Raw genomic sequence first — 19,346 nt, 5'->3', positions numbered from 1 at the left:
CACGAACACGCACACACACACACACACAGTGACAATATCGCGGGGTAGTCAGGGAAGCTTCCTATGACCTTAAGACGTCGAGATCTGATGAAAACTCGATTTTTGCAAAACGGGGTGAAAACAATAGTTTCCCGATTTTTGAAAATCTTCGATTTTCTTAGCGGGAAGTTAAAAATACTGTTTTATTAAACTACTATCAGACTTTTGAGCTCGAAGAGCTCAAAAGCTTAAAACAGCTTACTCTATGAGCTCAGAGAGCTCGAAATAACACAGAAATTATATTTTTGAATTCGAAGAGCTCAAAAACGTCATAAGTGCAATTTTAAGAGCTTATTTATGGAATTAGCGGGAAGTTGCAGGGATGGCCTTTAGGGTCAACCGTTTTCCTACACGGAAAAAAGTAAACTGTCATAAATAACAGTCGATTTATAATAAGTAATGATCAACTGCTAAAAATTACCATTTCAAACAGTAAAATCGCGATTTTACTATTAACTTTATAATATTTACCATTTAAACGTTACAATTTACTCTTTACATGGAAGAAAATACTATTTTAAACAGTAATATTTGCTATTTAAATGTTTAAAATGTTAAAGTATAATAATTAACAATTCAGACTTTGATATTTATCATTTCGTACCTAAAAAATGATCTTATGATATGTAAAAAGTATAAAATGAAATTAGTAAATTTCTAATACAAGCAACGTCAATATTTACAAAGTAAAATGGTAAATTTTAAACGCAACGCTAAAAATCAAACTGTAATTATTGACTTGCTTGGACTGGTAAAATGTATATTTTAAAAGTATAATTTTTACTGTTTCAAATGTTAAATTCTCCCAAAGTGAGACCCCCTTCTCTTTCATCTGAGTTCCCCTTCTCCTCATAATATGGACTATATATTGAAATGACAATTTTTACTGTTTGAAACTGTAATTTTTTAAGATGAAAGAGTCGTTATTTACTATAGTGACAGCTACTAATCACTTATTTTGGATATTAAATTATAAATTTTGGCTTTTATACTTTCTACATTAAGTTCTGTAATATTTATATTTTTGCCACCCCGATGTCCGCTTTACTGTTTGAAACTATAAAAATTAACCGGAATCCGAGTGAATATTACAGTTTATTTTTTTTCGTGTAATTTTTTTTAATTTCAATTATTTTTTTTAATGATGAGTGAATATATTTTTTCAAACTTCGTTAAATTGTCTAAATAAGTTATTTTATTCTTTTTTTAATATTTTATTTGAGTGTGAGAATTTGTCTGATGAGGCATAGGGCACGGGTCTATGCATACCCTACATCTGTGCAGATATTTCACACGCACGGGGTACGGGTACGAGCACAGATAGTGTATAATAGACCCGTGCACCGTGCCTCATCGGACGAATTTTTACACTCATCTTATTTTTCTGGAAATTTTGTTTATCTTTCTTCTTAATATATATAAATTATGTTTCACGTTGTTTGTCTGCTATAGACCCCTAATCTACTGAACTGATTTTAATCAAATTTTGTACACCATGTGCAGTTTTATTCAACTTGGAAGATAGGATAGTTTACATCTCAATTTATAATCGCAATATTATTTTATCGCGAATTATTTGTTTATTATCTGACAAAGCGTCATTATTATCTGTTAGTTTGATAAGACTAACAGATGGTGGTATAAGGTAATCAGTTGACTGGATTGAGTAAGTATCCAATAGATGGTGCTATGTTGAAAATACGTTCTATGTAAGCTACTTGGCTATATTGGTTTACACCAACGCCTTGTACCAATTTTTTTCCTAATAGTAGATTTGAATAATTTAAATAATTTTTCCTATTAGTAGATTTTAATAAAATTTATACAGCTTTTAGAATACATAATAAAGTCGGGCCTGATCGAAGGATTTTTTTTTTTCAAAAATTTCGATTTTTTAAGACCAATTAACTGTTGATTTTTTCCCAAAAGTCTAGACAAAAATTTCCTGAGGCTGCCATTTTGTTAATTTTTGAAAAAAAAAAATCCTTCGATCAGACCCAGGATTATCTATTTATAAAACTAATTTTTTTCATCCGATTGATTTTAGATGAATCTCCAAGGACTTATGATTGTCACCGCAAGGACCTTTTTTGGAACTGGGTCAACACAGACAGCTATAACTTTGGAAATTAAATTTTTTTTTTTTTTGAAATTTTCGTGACTTTAAGTCAAAACATTGTATAGTAATGCCATATTACTACTTTTGTAAAATAACATGATTTAATAGCAAAAAAAAAAATACTGAAAATTCTCATTTTGTCGTGCCTCTGACTACCCCTAACTCCTTAAAGATGTTAAATATATTTATGTTTACTCAAAAGATATTTTCTTGATCTAAGAATTTATTTTGGAAGACAAATGATTATTTTGCTTTAAGAATTTCTTGTCTTGATTTAGATTTTCTTGGCTTAAGAGCTATATTACCTTCAATCGATACATTTGAGTTTTTCAATCAAAATAACATTATCGTTTAAAAAACTTAAAATAATTCATCAAAGTATATTTTAAAATCTAAATAGTCTTTAATTGTTATACCAAAAAAAAAATTGTTTCTTGGAAATAAGTAAATTAATGACTCAAAAAAAAGCCGTTCTTAACACAAGTCGGTAACATCTTGAATCAATGTTATCGCCTATCTTGAACCAAGAGACGAAAATTCTTGAAAGAAATATATCTATATCTAGTTTCAAGAGTTCAAATTTTGAAGAAAAAAAATTTCTTGAATCAAGATTGTTTTTCTATCAGTGTACAATAATCAACTCATATAGTAGTTAAAAAGCTAGTGTAATTAACATACTGTTAACTTTGTTAGATTATTACGATATTTATATAGGAATTTAGGTAGTTATTTATAAAATTGTTTAAATGACAGTTGTTTATACACATGTATATTTTTATATGCCTATATATTTATCTGTATTTTTAAATGTAATGCTAAAAGCGCTGTATCGACTTATGATAAATGTATTAATTATGTAACAGTTGGCTGCATTGGTTTAACCAAGGTCTTACTTTCAATAAAAAAAAAAAAAAAAAAAAAAAAAAATATGTAAGCTACAATTGCACGACTCATGATGCGAAGCATCAGAGAGTGCTTTACGATGGAAAAATTTGTTTTGCCTCGGTTTTGCAACTATTTAATTAATTACACAATTGATAATCCACGTAGTCTAATTAATTTGCGCATCATTCGATAAATAATTTAATGAACATTAATTTTTTCACTGGTAAAAATCAATTTAAGATAATAGATAGCTATGAAAAATCGCAATTTAAAATATATTTGTTACTTCAATAAAGAATAATTTATTAACTTCAACAAAGTATACTTTAATTGTCTACAGTGCTTTGTTCCTCTTTTAATCATTAACTACATCTCCACACACTTATAGTAAGTTAGTTAATTATTATTAAACTACAAAAATATTTCCTAGAAATGATGTATATGGCAAAACAACGTTTACCGGGTCAGCTATAGTAGCATATAAAATTTCGCTTAATTTTTCCACGTGGAAGTACACGGAGAGAAAAGAATAGATCTTATTTTTATGTAGAATAGTAACCATTTTACTATGTTACATAGTAATGGAAATTTTTGTGAGAATCCTGTGTAAATTTCCTGAGAAAAATCTTACAAATTGTAATAAAAATATGAACATCACTCATTCGATGCGGAATTAAATTCTAAAAATAATGTCGTTGTTATTTTGTTGTTTTGATAAAAATTTTAATATGTTGTTAACAAAAAACATCAACAAAATAAAAAATGTCAGTTTTTTGTAAATAATTCAATAACTATAGGTGATATCAAAAATCGTAAAAAAGATTATTAATTAAAGAGGAAGAAATTTCTAAAAAAAAGTTTCGACTCCCGAAACTCTAGCTTCAAAAGCAATAATTTTTATTTAATGTTGATAATGGTAATTGTTATCATTCTAACCTAGGAATAAGATCTATTCTTTTCTTTACGTGTAAAAGCGGGTTTTATTCTTGTTTTTCCGCACACTATATCACTTTTCTCTCTTGATTTAGATAGTGAAAGCAATAAAACTCAATTTAAATAAATTCAAATGAAATTTAAATACTGTAATTGATAACTTAGAACTGAAATTGCATAGATCAACTTACGAATTTTAGGTCAGTGGCTTTTTGAAAAGTCACTAACCTTTTTTAAACTTCCGGTAAATATTTCATAGGTTTAACACGAACATTGAGAGGTGTGTACACATGTCATCTGTCTGTGAAAAGAGAGTCATCTATTCACAGAGATCGTTCTCTTCCCACCTACATATACAGCTCATTGCCATTGAAAAAACATAGCCTAAGGGCCAGACACATAACTAGAACTCTTTCTTGTTTCTATTACCTAATGGACTTTTTTATAATACTCCATAGCCAAGGAAAACAACTTTTATGACCAAGTTGAATGACATCTTTTTAATTTCTCATTTATTTTCAATTCGTTTTTTTGTTGTTCTATTTAACTTTAGTCATACTTTTTCGAGTTTAATGAATCTAGTGAATTTAGTGAATAAAAATTTTGTTTTATTTGATTTGACTGCAGATACCAATGTTGGATAATCAGGAAGACTTGTGGAACTTGATGGGATGCACTCCGTCCAATTCTATGAGTAAGTTAAAGTTTTTATTCATAAATTCTTCATACTCATATTATACAAACATACATACATAATGCTAACTCATGTCAGATGCCATAGCAATGTGGTCGATTTGAATTAAAATTAAAGTAGAACGAGTACAAATCCAGTCTGGCAAGTCTGGCTATTTTCCATTTTGAATGTATCATTAAGCTTATTATTCGTTTCTCCCATTTATTATAATTAAACTTTTAGCAATTTAAATAAATACCTAGTCACTAACATCAATTTCTGATATTTGTCATCAAATGAGTTGAAAAAAAAAACTTTTTTTCGTTTATTTACTATGAAAATGTTGTTCAAAAAAACAAAATCTTGCTAAAGTTTAAAACCTTAAATGGTAACATTAACAATATAATAACTAAATCGTAATTTTATATTTGTTATTTAAATTATAATGAAAAATTATTGCTATAAAAATTATAATAATTATAATTATTATTATAAAAATTTATTAATTTTTAAATTTATACGTTATCAGGGAATTAGCGTACTATAATAACCGAGATATGATTTTGAGAGCTACTCAAAAAAGGCTAACACCTTTATTATTTCAACATATTCACTCGTTTAACATAGCGATTCGAAGCAGAAGTTGAACTTATACACTTTATATTCCGATTACTTGATGGCATTCGACGCAGTTTTTGAAGAAAAATAGGTATTCATGAGATCTTGAGTCGATTAGTCAGTGTTGACAAGTTATCTCGAAAGATTTTTTTTTTCGGTTTTTAAGTAATTTCATAGAAATCTAATCATTGCATTTGTCCTTATGACAGAGCTTTTGAAAAATTTTGCTATTTTTAAACTCAGCTCGTCAAGTTGATTTCTAAATTACGTAAATAGTTCAAAAGTTTATGTATATTTATGTATTTATCTATATGTATTTATATTTATTTATACGATATAATGCGATTTGTTATGACAATAGCGCCTATACAATTCTTCTTGGGTCCTAAGGAAATTCAAAATAGTTATTGTTTGGACGATTCTCTAGGTAAAGTTCAAAGATGAACCAAATCAGTCAGTTAGATTATAAATGACGGCAATTCAAAAATTCCAAAAAATCGCATTTCTGTAGGTTTTTCCAGAAATAATTTTTAAATACGATAACTTATCGAAGTGCATCTGAAAGCACATTCAATAATTCTTTAATTTTCATATCATTTTATTCTCTCCGATCAAAAATTACCTAATCATTTATGACTATTTGATGAAATTTTACTGTTGCATTCGTTTTCACGATTCTGTAAATTTTTGGTAACTGAAAAATCTACTTCCATTCCGGCTACCGAATGGCCTTCTTATTTTTTGAATATCTCTGAAACGGAAAAATCTTTGATAACTATCAATTTTTCAAGCAGAAAGTTATAAAATTGCTATTCTTAATTACAATGTTAATAAAATTAATAATGCTTTCCAAATAATTTTAATTATAAACATGTAAATTAAATCGTTTTGATGTTAATGTGTTTCACGTATCATGAGTTATATTCAACACTACTATTGATGCATATTGTTCAGGAATCTATTAATTAAATGCTACCATTTAGAAAATTTATGTTACTTCCATAATTTTAGAATTTCGGATTTTTAATGATTTACTGTATAATTTTGAGAATACCGATACCCACGCTATTATACACTGATAAAAAAATTAACGTGACTCAAGAGCCACAATCTTGAACCAAGAATACAATTTTGAAGAAAATGATTTTCTTTAGTCAAGAGAATAAATTCTTGAGTCAAGAAATTATTCTTGATTTAAATAAATTTTTCTTGTCTCAAGAATTTATTCTCTTGACTCAAGAAAATCGTTTTCTTCAAAATGGTATTCTTGGTTCAAGATTTTGGCTCTTGAGTCAAGTTAATTTTTTTATCAGTGTAATTATTTAATAAATATATAATAATAAGAGTAGATTAGAATCAGTAGTTTCTAGTTAAGTGTTATTTTGAAAATACTAGATGACTAGAGCGCAGTAGTGAAGCAGGTAAAGGTGTGAGCTGACGCAGGCTAACTTTTACTGACGCGAATTTAGTGACTCAGCGTGAGGGACGTCAGTTTAAGCTCGGCTCTCGATGAACGTGTTTTGCTCTCACAGTAGTGAGCAGTACCTTTATATATAACTCTACGTATAACGACTACTGTACTTAACATTTATATTTCGTTTTTTTTTTTTTTTTTTTTTTTTTTTTTTTTCATTCTTCATCTATACTAAGGTAAAAGCCCCAATAGATGATCATGTATCAGTATATGATCACTCCACATATTTGTATACCTATATTTGTGAATATAGATATACAAATACATGGAGTGATCATATACTGGTACGTGATCATCTACTGGGGCTTTTACCTTACATTACATGGTAAATAGAAAGAGCTCACAGTCTCGCGGGACCGTTGCGAATCACGTGACTACAACGATGAGCGTGCGACTGTTACGCTACGGAACGTGACGCGAACCAGTTGTTGTTTTATCAATGAATTACTTTATTACTATTCTCTTCACATCATGGGATTTTTTTAGTGTCTCAAGAATAATAAAGTGAGGTAAGATAAAGTATTCGTTGTTTGCGTTATCTTCCGCGATTAATTTTGGATTAAATACTATCTTTGAATAGTCTGATAACAAATTTTGAGGAGCTCAAAAAAAAAAACAGGTAATATTCTATGAATTTTGATTGTTTTTTAATCTGAAATAAAATACATTGAAAATTTTAATTAAAAATCTTTATTTTTAACAAGTGTATTGTATTTTACAATTTTTCTCAGCCATTTTAACTTCATTTTACATACAATCAATCTTCATGTAAAATATTTTTATCAAAAATATTATTTGAAGTGGGGTAAAAAATATTGTGGAAATTTAAGTCCTTAATAACAATAGTTAAAGGTTTACAATCGCAATTTTTGATTTTTTAAACATGTTTTTACTTTAAAACTTCCAATTTAACTCTAAATAATTTTTAAAGCTTTTGAGTGAATTCACTTTGGTCGGTCTTTCCTAATCATTGAGTTGCTGATTAGTGAAAGAATTCGAAAGTTATAAAATCAAATCGTAAAAATAGATCAATGTTCGGTATATATTTGACAAATAAAAAAAAAAACAAAAAAAAAATAGTCGATTTTTTTGGCCGACTTTAATCTGTATTACATTGTTTCATCTTATTATTAATCTGTCGTTTTTTACAGTTAGCTAGTTGCAAAAATTGAATATTCTTGAGAATGCAAATACATTCACAATAAAATGTAAATTTTTTTTATAGAGTAATTCATTCTTGGGTTAAGAATACCAAAAATCAATTATGTGATGAATCTACCTGTTCTTCACCCGTATAAATTTGTTTTCATACATTATCCAATTACTTTTAATTTATGTTTGAAACAAATTTGTGTTCATATTTAAAAATGAATTTTAATAGACTCAAGAGTACGGCTAATAATTTGAGATTAAGGTATACAACATAATAGTTTAATATGGCAATTTAATTCCAAGCGTGGTTCTGTCATTTATTAATGTTTGGCTCAGAAAGAGTTAAGAACAATTTTTTTATATCAAAAGTTGTTATAAATTTTCATTACAAATTTTTTCATGATATGGGAAAAATTACTATTGATCTTCTCATCAGCAGATAATAGAACTTTTGAAGAAGTCAAAATATACCTACTGCAAGATAATTAAAATTTCATGTTCGTTTAGTTACAACAAATAATCTTTTGAATTTATTATTTTTAAAATTATTTTTATTACTGTTGCTACTTAAATCCGATGATTTGAATTTACTCATGAATTCATCATTTGAGTAAATAATTACAACTGTAAGAATCTGAGGAATTAATTAGTATGAATATCAACTAAGGTAAAAGCCCCAATATATGATCATGTACCAGTATATGATCATATATTGGGGCTTTTACCTTACCTAATTAAAAAAAAAAAAATTGAATTATTTTCTAGTAGAGTAATGGTGAAGAAAGTTCTTGTATAAAAGATTATGATTTATAATTACCGTTAACACAGTGTGTATTTGTCGTCTATTCGAGTAAATAAACTAATATTTTATTTTATCTCCTATACAACAGTAAGAAAGTTACATTTCAATTTCTAATAAAAAACCAAAAACTACAGTTTTTTATTATAAGTATAATGAGAAAAATTTTGCAGCATGTCTTAATAGATTTTTAGTAGCTAACAAATATTTTATTCCAAAGTTACCTGTAAAATTATTTTTAAATAATTAGATTTTTCGTTCAATTTTTTAGTCACATTTTATTAGTGGTTTTTTTTAGCATAAAAAAATAAAAATCAAAATCAGTTCCTTTTTTTTTTAATTCACTTTAATTTCTTGACGGCTAGACTATGTCTAGAGATCGTCAATCAAAAATACAAAAAAAAAAAAAACAAAGAAAATTGTTCATCATTTTTCTAATAATAAATCAGATGATTAAAAGAATAAACACTCTGTGTGATGTATTATTATTAGATTATTTACGTCATTCTACATATATCTAGTCGAGAATTAAATTGATATACAGAACCGATGACGACGCTATTACAAAACTTTTGTATACAATGTTTAAAATAAAAAAATACAATCGTTAAACTATAGTTCTAATTTACTATTATAGACATGATGGTTCATTGAACATAAATAATCGTGCAAATTGAACATCGCATGACAATGGATTTTGCTTACCGGAAGTTAACTGTAAGATTTAGAATGTGACAATTTAATTTATAAACTAAAAACTAATATAAATTATTTATATTGAAATTGAACAATGATTATGATTGACGATTAGTTTTTATTAATAGATTGCGTTCTATTCTTTTTTTTGCAGTAATTAGTCAATACGATGCTCTCGTATGTATTGCCCACGGGGGACAAACCTCCGCCCGTAGAATCGACACAAAGTTGCAGTCGTTTGACGAGAGTTCAACAAAATCATGGGGAGATGATGCGGAACGGATTGGCGACAGTTGGAGTACCGAACCAAGTAGCCGATGGCAATAAAACAATATCAAATAATAAAAATAATAGTAGTGTTAAAAAGATATCAACGAGCACGACTACGGGAATCGCGATACCTACATCACCAACGACAATGATCACGACGACATTATCCTCGATGAGGATCGAGGATGACACAATCCGAGATAATGGCCGATACCATCAAAGTGAAATAAGTAATGATATTAGTCCGAAGCATAATGGGAATGGTACAACGACCAGAAAGTCAACGCTTCATACTTCCAGAGTTACCAAAGACGATAGTCTTCATAGTATTAATAGTGAAACTAGTACTGTTGGAAGTGACCGGAAGTCCAAAATTACTAATGGTGGCAAGCACGCAAGTCTCAAAAGGTTTCATTTTCTCATTTATTATTTTTATTTAACTCTAATGCCATGAAGAACATTTTTTAAAATGAGTGTGTGAATGAATTTATCCAGGGAAAATACTTTTAAAAAATAAATTGGTGGTTATTTAAAAAATTTTGTAAAACAATTGAAGATTTCATACAATTAAAAGTTGAAAACAGCTTGTTTGCTTTAACTAATGGCAAGCAATTCACACTGAAAAACAGAAAAATTATCTAAACGAGCTAGCAAAGGTGACATTGCCTAATGACATTTTTTGAAGTCCGTAAAGCGATTTAAAGACAAGCAAGAATTCGGAATTTTATTTTTAATAGTTTTTCTAAGATTAGTCTGAAATAATGCATTTAAAAAAATTTTTTAAGTCTAAATCTGAAAACTAGTCATTTCAAGTTACTATTTACTTTTACTAGATATAACATGCTTGCTTCACTCGCCCTTATTCTTTCAAAAATCCCGCCATTATCTCAGTTGACCAATCAACAACCAAATAAAAAGATTACAGAAGTGACGTAAAACGACTAAACGACCGCAATTAATTTTTTAGAAAAAGATTTTAATTTTCTAGCCTATTACTGATTAATATGAGCATAGATCATTTTTGATATGTTCTTATATATACCCATATACAGCCTGATATAAAAATTGGCTACATCAGGCTATATCTGACTTGATGACTTGTACATCATTTTGTTAACCAAAACTTTTGTAAAAAATCTCCTGTAGATGGCATATGATTGTTGAATTGTCTCTTCATAAAAGAATTCAAGGTATTAAGTTCTGAAATAAAAATCGTATTCTTTCTCCTAAATAGCAAATATGATATTGGTTTTTTGGTTTAATCAACTCATAATAATTTATTTTTTTAATTTTAGATATAGCCTAATATGACCATTTCAGAAATTTTTGACTTTTCTTGTTTCAAAAAATATATATTGTTTCTTCAAAATATTCTATAAAATTCTATCAACTTCAGATTTATCCAAAAAAATTAAATTTGTATACAATTATGAATCTTATTGCGATATTACACTTTATCAAATTTGATGATATTCCATGAAACATTTATTCTTTCGGTCGATCTAAATTAGATCTTATTTTATACCATTTTTCACAAATTTGACAGAGTTATAATTACAATTATCAAATTTTTTCTATGCAAATTAATATTTATTAATGTAATAAAACCTAAATAATTTATTTATTTAACTTACGAAAAGAAAACTTGGCCAGTGAATTACACAATACTCATGTTCGCGTGCCACAACGAATCATGTGGCCAAGACTGTATGTTACAGAAGCAACGGAATGCTCACTGTCAAGGTAGTTTGTCATTAAATTAGTCGTGACTATAAGTAATTTAAATTCCGCTCATACTTGATACACACTTTTTTCGACTTCAATATGTTTAACAGGGTTTATTTCTTATTAGATTTTTTTTTATGCTAAAAAATTGTGTTGTTTACTTAATATTTTTTATATTTATATTCTATATTTGTATGTGGATAGCTCGAATGGTAGAGTAGCCGACATGTCTTCGGAAGGTTCTGGGTTCGAATCCCAGTCCGAGCTATCTAATAATTTTTTCTCGCATATTCTATAAATTCACATTAAGATGATCCTCTCCACATTCTTTTCTCAATCCTATCCTACCAATATCCTGTTACGTGAATGTGGAACGCTTCACGTAATAATTACCGTAACTCCTATTCTTTCCCGCTTCACAGCAGTATTTATATTTGTAAAAATATACATTTACAAAATTTACAAATATAAATAATGCTGTGAAGCGGGAAAGAATAGGAGTTACGGTAATTATTACGTGAAGCGTTCCACATTCACGTAACAGGATATTGGTAGGAAAGGATTGAGAAAGGAATGTGGAGAGGATCATCTTAATGTGAGTTTATAGAATATGCGAGAAAAAATTAATAGATAGCTCGGACTGGGATTCGAACCCAGAACCTTCCGAAGACATGTCGGCTACTCTACCATTTGAGCTATCCGGTCTATACTAAATTTCCTTTCGATTATTCTATATACATTAAGCCACACCGTCCATCTTACGGCAAGCATTTTTACAAATATAAATAACGCTGTGAAGCAGGAAAGAATAGGAGTTACGGTAATTATTACGTGAAGCGTTCCACATTCATAATTTATATTCTATAAAAATTAAGTTAATCTTTAGACTTTTCTCTCGTAAGAGGAGAATTACACAACATTACGTTACACTTATTCCAAATAGCGTCATGAGTTAAAATTAAATACTGGATATTCTTTATAATCTTTTGTAGGTATAGTATTGATGAAATTTTTTGGGGTCATCTGAGTGATCCGAACGGAAATGTAGCCATTGTAATAATTGTAAAGGAATTCAAAAAGTAACTTGCTTTCTTACAAGTTATATACATTTAACACTTCATATATAACACTTAATAGAGGTCAAATGATAGTAAATCCTATGTAATGAAATACACATATTAAAACATTTAAATACCATATTTGTGAAAAAATTTAACTGTAAGCAATGAAACTTTACAAAACAACGACAATTGATCTGTCTTCTAAATCATAAGTAAAAAATTAGCTGTCGATAAGGTAAGTTTTGTTAGATAACTGGCGGTAGAGTAAATTCAAATTATATAGTTATAAATTTAAACACAACCTTTTATTACTAAATAAGAATAATTCTTGTTGAAAATATTTATTTTTTTTATTTTTTACAATATGTAAGGATTGATTATTAAAAAATATAACAACTAATCGTTTATTTAATTGATATAAATAAATGACATAATGGTCTAAGTTTGAAATAAATAAAAATTTATTAATATAATTTAAATTTAATAATTCTATTAAATGAAAATAAACTATGTCCTGTAATCTTACAGTCTGATTTTATTATTTTATATAATTAAAAAAAGAATTATTTTACAAAGAAAAATAAATAATTTCAAATTAAATAAGCAATTAGTTGTTTTATTTCAATAATCAACCCTTACATATTGTAATAAATAAAAAAAATAAATATTTTCAACAAGAATTATTCTTATTTAGTAATAAAAAGTTGTGTTTAAATTTAACTATATATATAATTTGAATTTACTCTACCGCCAATTACCTAACAAAACTTACCTTACCGACAGTTAATTTCTTACTTATGACTTAGAAGCCAGATCAATTGTCGTTGTTTTGTAAAGTTTCATCGCTTACAGTTAAATTTTTTCACAAATATGGTATTTAAATGTTTTAATGTGTGTATTTCATTACATAGGATTTACTATTATTTGACCTCTATTAAGTGTTATATATGAAGTGTTAAATGTATATAACTTGTAAGAAAGCAAGTTACTTTTTGAATTCCTTTACAATTATTACAATGGCTACATTTCCGTTCGGATCACTCAGATGACCCCAATTTTTTCATATCCACAGATTTGGTAGAATCTGGCGCCAAGTTCCGTTCAAATCTGCTGTAAACGGAGCGCCAGACTACCGACTATGTTTACTGTAACCAGAACGGTATTTTGAGTTTGCAAAATTTTATTTAATTCTACGATACTTTTTTTTCCTAAATTGTATATTATAACAGTAATTCATACTTTATTTGACTGTTATTAATTAATTATATTTACTTATAACAATTAATCTACTTGAAATTATTAAATTTAATCAGCACAAACTATAGCAACGCAAAAATTTCGATCCTGACTTTTTTTCGATGGGCAAAGTGATTTGCCACAGACTAAATAATTCGAGAATGCATAGTAATCCTTCATTAGATGGGAAACTACAGTTAAAAAAAGATATTTCACAGCTTCCATCTACACCCGCCAGGGTGCACTGGAATTATTTTTACATTAACTGTAGTTTTAAGGGGATAGTTTGCTATAAAAAATGCAACCAACGCGAGATTTAAGTTGGTACCAATTGTAAATTTTTATTATAATTACAAAAAATACTAAAATCCGAACAAAAACAGTTTCACTGTAAAAAAAATCGCGCCAAGTCCACGTTCATAAGACTATTAAGAAAAAAAAATTTATTTTTTTCTTTACAAAAATATATAAAATAAAAAAATTAAAAAATCCAAGTAACCGATATGATTGTTTATGATTTTCGGAAATTAAAAAAAATTGTGTTATAAATTTAAAAATTAAGAAAAAAATTTTGGAACGTACTTGGTGTGCGTCATTGTGTATTTCAATTTTTTTAAAGTCCTAGTAAGGTAAAAGCCCCAATAGATGATCATGTACCAGTATACCTATATTTGTGAATATAGATATACAAATACATGGAGTGATCATATACTGGTACGTGATCATCTATTGGGGCTTTTACCTTAAATAGATTTTACGAATTTCATTAAAAGTAAAATATTTTGCAACCGCGCACACTAAATACGTTCCAAATTTTTTTTTTAATTTTTAAATTTGTAACAAAATTTTTTTTTAATTTCCGACAATCATAAACAATCATATCGGTTACTTTGATTTTTTAATTTTTTTATTTTATATATTTTTGTAAAGAAAAAAACAAATTTTTTTTTCTTAATAGTCTTATGAACGTGGACTTGGCGCGATTTTTTTTACAGTGAAACTGTTTTTGTTCGGATTGTCTAATTATGTGCTAAAAAGTCTTCAAATTGAAACAATGGCAATGAGACAAATTTATTCACATTTAACTCTATATAATAATCATTTTTATAACGATAATAAATAATAACAATATAGATACAATTAAACAATTTACTGTTGAATCACCATGACTGTTGCATGTTAATCATGAATATTTACTATTTTCTAGTATAGTTTAAACTGGAGCCGTAAGTTTGAAAATTATAACCAATGGCCAACTTTGAGTGCTGTAATAATCTTTAAATGTTTGTAGTTGTTTTACATGATGAACTTGGTGAAAATTAACAGTGAAATCTTCTTAATAATTAAATAATTAAAAGTTTGTTCTAAGGATGGAGAAAACGATCAAATTAGTTGGGACCTTACCAGAAATTTAAGTTCGGCGGTGGTTCGGTCCGAATTAGGCATGCCGAGTTTAAAGCTTGCACTGAATCAGAAAGCCAAAATCGGCCCACATCCCTAAAGTACCGCAGTTACGAGTTACTCCCTAACTTGATTTCCGGCTTAGGCGGAAAGTTGGAAATCACACTTACTGGTGACCCAGGTAGGGTTTGCCAATGCTGACAAATGGCCCAGCCTTGGACCATTTGTTACTTTGCCAAGCCTTGGTAAGTTACCAGTGGCCCAGGCCTGGCCCGAGGCTTGGCCCAATGGTTCAATATTTTGGAACCAAGCCTTGGGAGATCACGACTGGCCGAAGCCTGGTCCGAGGCTCAGCCCAATGGTTCGACATTTTCAAGTCGAGCCTTGGGGTACACCACTGGCCCAAGCCTGGCCCGAAGCTTGGCCCAATAGTTCAATATTTTGGAACCAAGCTTTGGGAGATTACAACTGGCCGAGGCCTGCTCCGATGCTTGGCCCAATGTCTCGATACATTTCAACCAAGCCTTGAAAAATCACCACGGACTTAAACCCGGTTCGATACTTGGCCCAATGCTTCGAACACTGATAGAAGAATTTAATAAATGACTTGTCAACAAAAAAATTTTAATAAATATAGTTATTAATCGTTGACCAATTATTTCTAACTATCATTTATTTGTTGCTGAAAAATGTATAAAACTCTCGAAGCTGCTCAAAAAATAGTTTTCATGTGAATAAAAAATGATAAATTAAATACTGATACATATTGTGAATATTTTAAAAATGTTTATTTTTCTCCACAAAAAAAATATTGAAAAAAATTGTTAACAAGTAAGTTTGCTTATCACTCTCTTACACATATACAAATTACTTCTAATACAAATATATCTATCAGTGAAACTATAGTTTTGGGAAGTCACTGACACCCGAGGCTTGGCCCGGGTCTAGCTTGAGACTTGGCTCAATGGTATTGAGCGATATTTCCAAATTGAGCCTTGGGAAGTTATTACTATCGGACCAAATATAAATTCAGAACTAGCTTGGTGCTTTAATTGAATCATAGAAAAATTTTTTTCAATGATAAAAAATATTAATTTTTTATGAAGAAAATCTAACGCTAAAAAATGCTTCAATTATTCATTATTTATAGTCACATTATCTTAAATAATAGTAAGAACATTTCGTAAAAAAAAAATTATTGAATGAAATTATACTAAGTAGTTACTTTTCTATAAATTAAAAGTGACAATTTCTTAATTTAGATGTACTCAATTATGATCATGTATTTATTTTTGGTAATAGAAAATTTAATTATTTCGTTGAAATCAAATGAATTAAAAAAACATTTCATAACTGTATTCTGTCAACAAATTATATTATCTGAACTATACAAAATTTTTAGCAGTTATAAGTTCAATTTTAATTATGGAACATCATGTAATAAAGCAAAATGACTGAGTGATGTTTAACTTAACTAAAACTAATCTGTTAGTGTTACTACGAAGTGCAGCGAAGTCAGTACGGTTCGAGACTTCAACGCGGGTGACCCAGGTTCGATTCCCATCGTGAGCAAAGATTTTTTCACGGTAATCTGGTGTAATCGCGAGATACGATAATGTAAAGCTGATAATAAACCGTAAAATCGCGAATACAATTAAAATCAAATTTAATTTTTTAATAATGTTTGCATTTTTTTTAGTCCTGGTAAATTAGTTCCCCAAGGCTTGGTCCGAGCCCTGGGCCATTTGTTTCCCAAGACTCGGCCCAAGCCTTGTGTTTTTGTTTCCCAAGGCTTGGAACATGGCCATCATCCAAGGCTCGGACCATTGTCCGCCCAGTGGTCAGCCGAGGCTCACCCTAGCCTCATGCCAAGGCTTGGAACACTGGCATGACGGCTGGCCAAGATCTGGTCCAGGCCTTGCCCAATGGTTCCCTCCAACCAGGGGACTATCTAAACCTCATTCGGTCCGAATTTGGCTACCTAACTAGGCAGCAATTCGGAAACCAAATTCGCACGGAAAAATCAAAATTTAATTATTTCTTCATTTTTAGCTTTTTTTGAAGTTATACTTCTTTTGGCGCATTAGGCAAAAATGATGAGGGTAAATTTTTACGATGCGCGCGTACACCGTCACGAAAAACCGATACCCTGAAGTTAGCTACTCAAAATTTTAGTTTTTTAAAAAAAAGTTACCAACAAAATAAAAATAAGTACATCTACGTATGTTTGCGTGAGAACTGGCAACTGTATTCACGATATTTCATATAAGTACATATTTTTAACTTCCTGCTAAGAAAATTAAAAATTTTTAATAATGGAAAGTTATTGATTTCGTTCCGATTTTCAAAAGTCGAGTTTTCATCGGATGTCCACGTTTTAAGGTCCCAGGAAGCCATTCTGATTATTCCCGCCGAGGTGTCTGGCCATGTGTGTGTGTGTGTGTGTGTGTGTGTGTGTGTGTGTGTGTGTGTATGTGTGTGTATGTGTGTGTCAATAAATTTTTGTCGTACGCCCGAGTCGAAATTTAAAGCGTATCTCAAGCGTCTCAGGCGTTTAAAACGTATCTCAGGCGTCTCAGGCGTTTAAAGCGTATCTCAGGCGTCTCAGGCGTTTAAAACGTATCTCAGGCGCCTCAGGCGGTTAAAACGTATCTCAAGCGTCTCAGGCGTTTAAAACGTTTCTCAGGCGTCTCAGGCGATGAAAGCACGTTTAAAACGTCTCAAGCGTTAAGAGCGTGTTTGAGGGGCACACCGAATGTGAAATTAAAAAAAATCTATTTTTTTTTGTTTCATATTTCGATAGGTTATTTTTTTCCGTGTTATTTTTACAAATTCTGTAAGAATTACACTTCTAAGAATTTTAAATTACATTTGAAACTATGTAAAACTTGACATTCAAAATTGAATTCATAAAAAAGTTTTTTCAACCTATAATTTTTTCAGTTTTATTTTCGAAGCGACGCTATTTACTACAGAAACTGTAATTTTCTATTTTTATTTGTTTTTGTACTGTCACCGCTTGTAATCTGTCGGTTGCGAGTGAGAGACTTGAACTTGCATTACCTGTTTAGTTAGCCCAACCAAGACGATTTGAAGTCTATGTAAATGCCTGTAGGGAGAAACTAATCACAGATCAGTTTCTTCCCTAGGGAAGCAAAGATAAAACTTTAAAAACCTTTGAAAATAACATACTAAAATTTTTAATCGATATCTCAAATAGTTTTCAAGTTACAGCCACTTGAAAAGTAGCCACTCGGCAGTTAGAATGAGATCATTTTATCTTTAAACGCGTTTTTCCCGAAACAGCATTTTTCGAATTTGCTGCAGCGATTACTCGGAGATTAATGATCCAATCTCTATCAAATTTTTTTCTGCAAGTTTTGTATATAGTTCTCCATACAATGATCTATCAATTTTTTGATCTGATCAAAAATCGAATTTTGGCAGGCCAAAAACGACCAAAATTTGAGGTAAAATTCAACTTTTTTTTTTTTAAACGCCGCCATTTTCTCAATTTTTGTCATTTTTTTTCGGCCGTAGGTCATTGTACGGAAAATATTTTCTAGTTCAACGAGAATTTTTTTTTTGGTTTTATCCACGGAGAAGGCCTGAATCATTGCAGCAGTGGAAGACCTTTTTTTTTAGCATCGTCGGAGATCGTGTGTAACTCCAAAAATATTTAATTTTTTTTCAAAAAATTTTTCTGTGTATTCTTAAAATATGTATAAATATACCCTCTTAAAATTTAAAAACAATTGATAGAGTAGTTTTTTTTTTAATTCCCAAAAATCGCCTTTTTTTAGGCTGTCACACTAGGTGTGCTTCTTAAAACTTTTCAATAATTTTTAAATCCGATTAAAATTAAAAAGTCACGTACTGAGTATTGGGTAAGAATTTTCTTTACCCATATTCCGTTAAGTTATGACCTTTAAGATGTTTTTATGATATTTCGGGCTAACATATGATAGGAGAGGATGGGGCACAGCGGCCCACTTAAGCTTGTTATTTCTTTTTGTGGTTTCTAACCATTAAATTTGTTTATTTTCCATCTATTTCAAATAAATTAGTTGAAAATCGAAAAAAAAATTAGGAAAACGGTTGACCCTGAAGGCCATCCCTGCAACTTCCCGCCAATTCTATACCTAAACGCTTGAAATTGCACTTATGACGTTTTAGAGCTCTTAAATACAATTTGTGTATTGTTTTAAGCTCTCCGAGCTCAAAAAAATAGCTTTTGTATGCTTTTGAGCTCTTCGAGCTCAAAA

The 19,346-nt window shown here is 29.5% G+C and overlaps 1 protein-coding gene across 4 annotated transcripts in view; it reads left to right on the top strand.

The window, feature by feature from the left end:
• LOC123267765 overlaps positions 1 to 19,346 on the top strand; it is a 165,170-nt gene that overhangs the window by 41,634 nt on the left and 104,190 nt on the right. For all 4 annotated transcript variants that reach the window (XM_044732605.1, XM_044732603.1, XM_044732604.1 and 1 more), the window contains exons 2-3: positions 4,604 to 4,670; positions 9,543 to 10,066. In XM_044732605.1, the coding sequence (XP_044588540.1) occupies positions 9,558 to 10,066 (509 nt within the window). In that variant the 5' untranslated portion in view covers positions 4,604 to 4,670; positions 9,543 to 9,557. The remainder of the gene's footprint in view (positions 1 to 4,603; positions 4,671 to 9,542; positions 10,067 to 19,346) is intronic.

This window comes from Cotesia glomerata, linkage group LG6 (assembly GCF_020080835.1).
Source record: "Cotesia glomerata isolate CgM1 linkage group LG6, MPM_Cglom_v2.3, whole genome shotgun sequence".
Classification (NCBI taxonomy): Eukaryota; Metazoa; Arthropoda; class Insecta; order Hymenoptera; family Braconidae; genus Cotesia; species Cotesia glomerata.
Note: the sequence above shows the minus strand (reverse complement) of the source record. Positions and strands in the feature narration are given on the sequence as shown.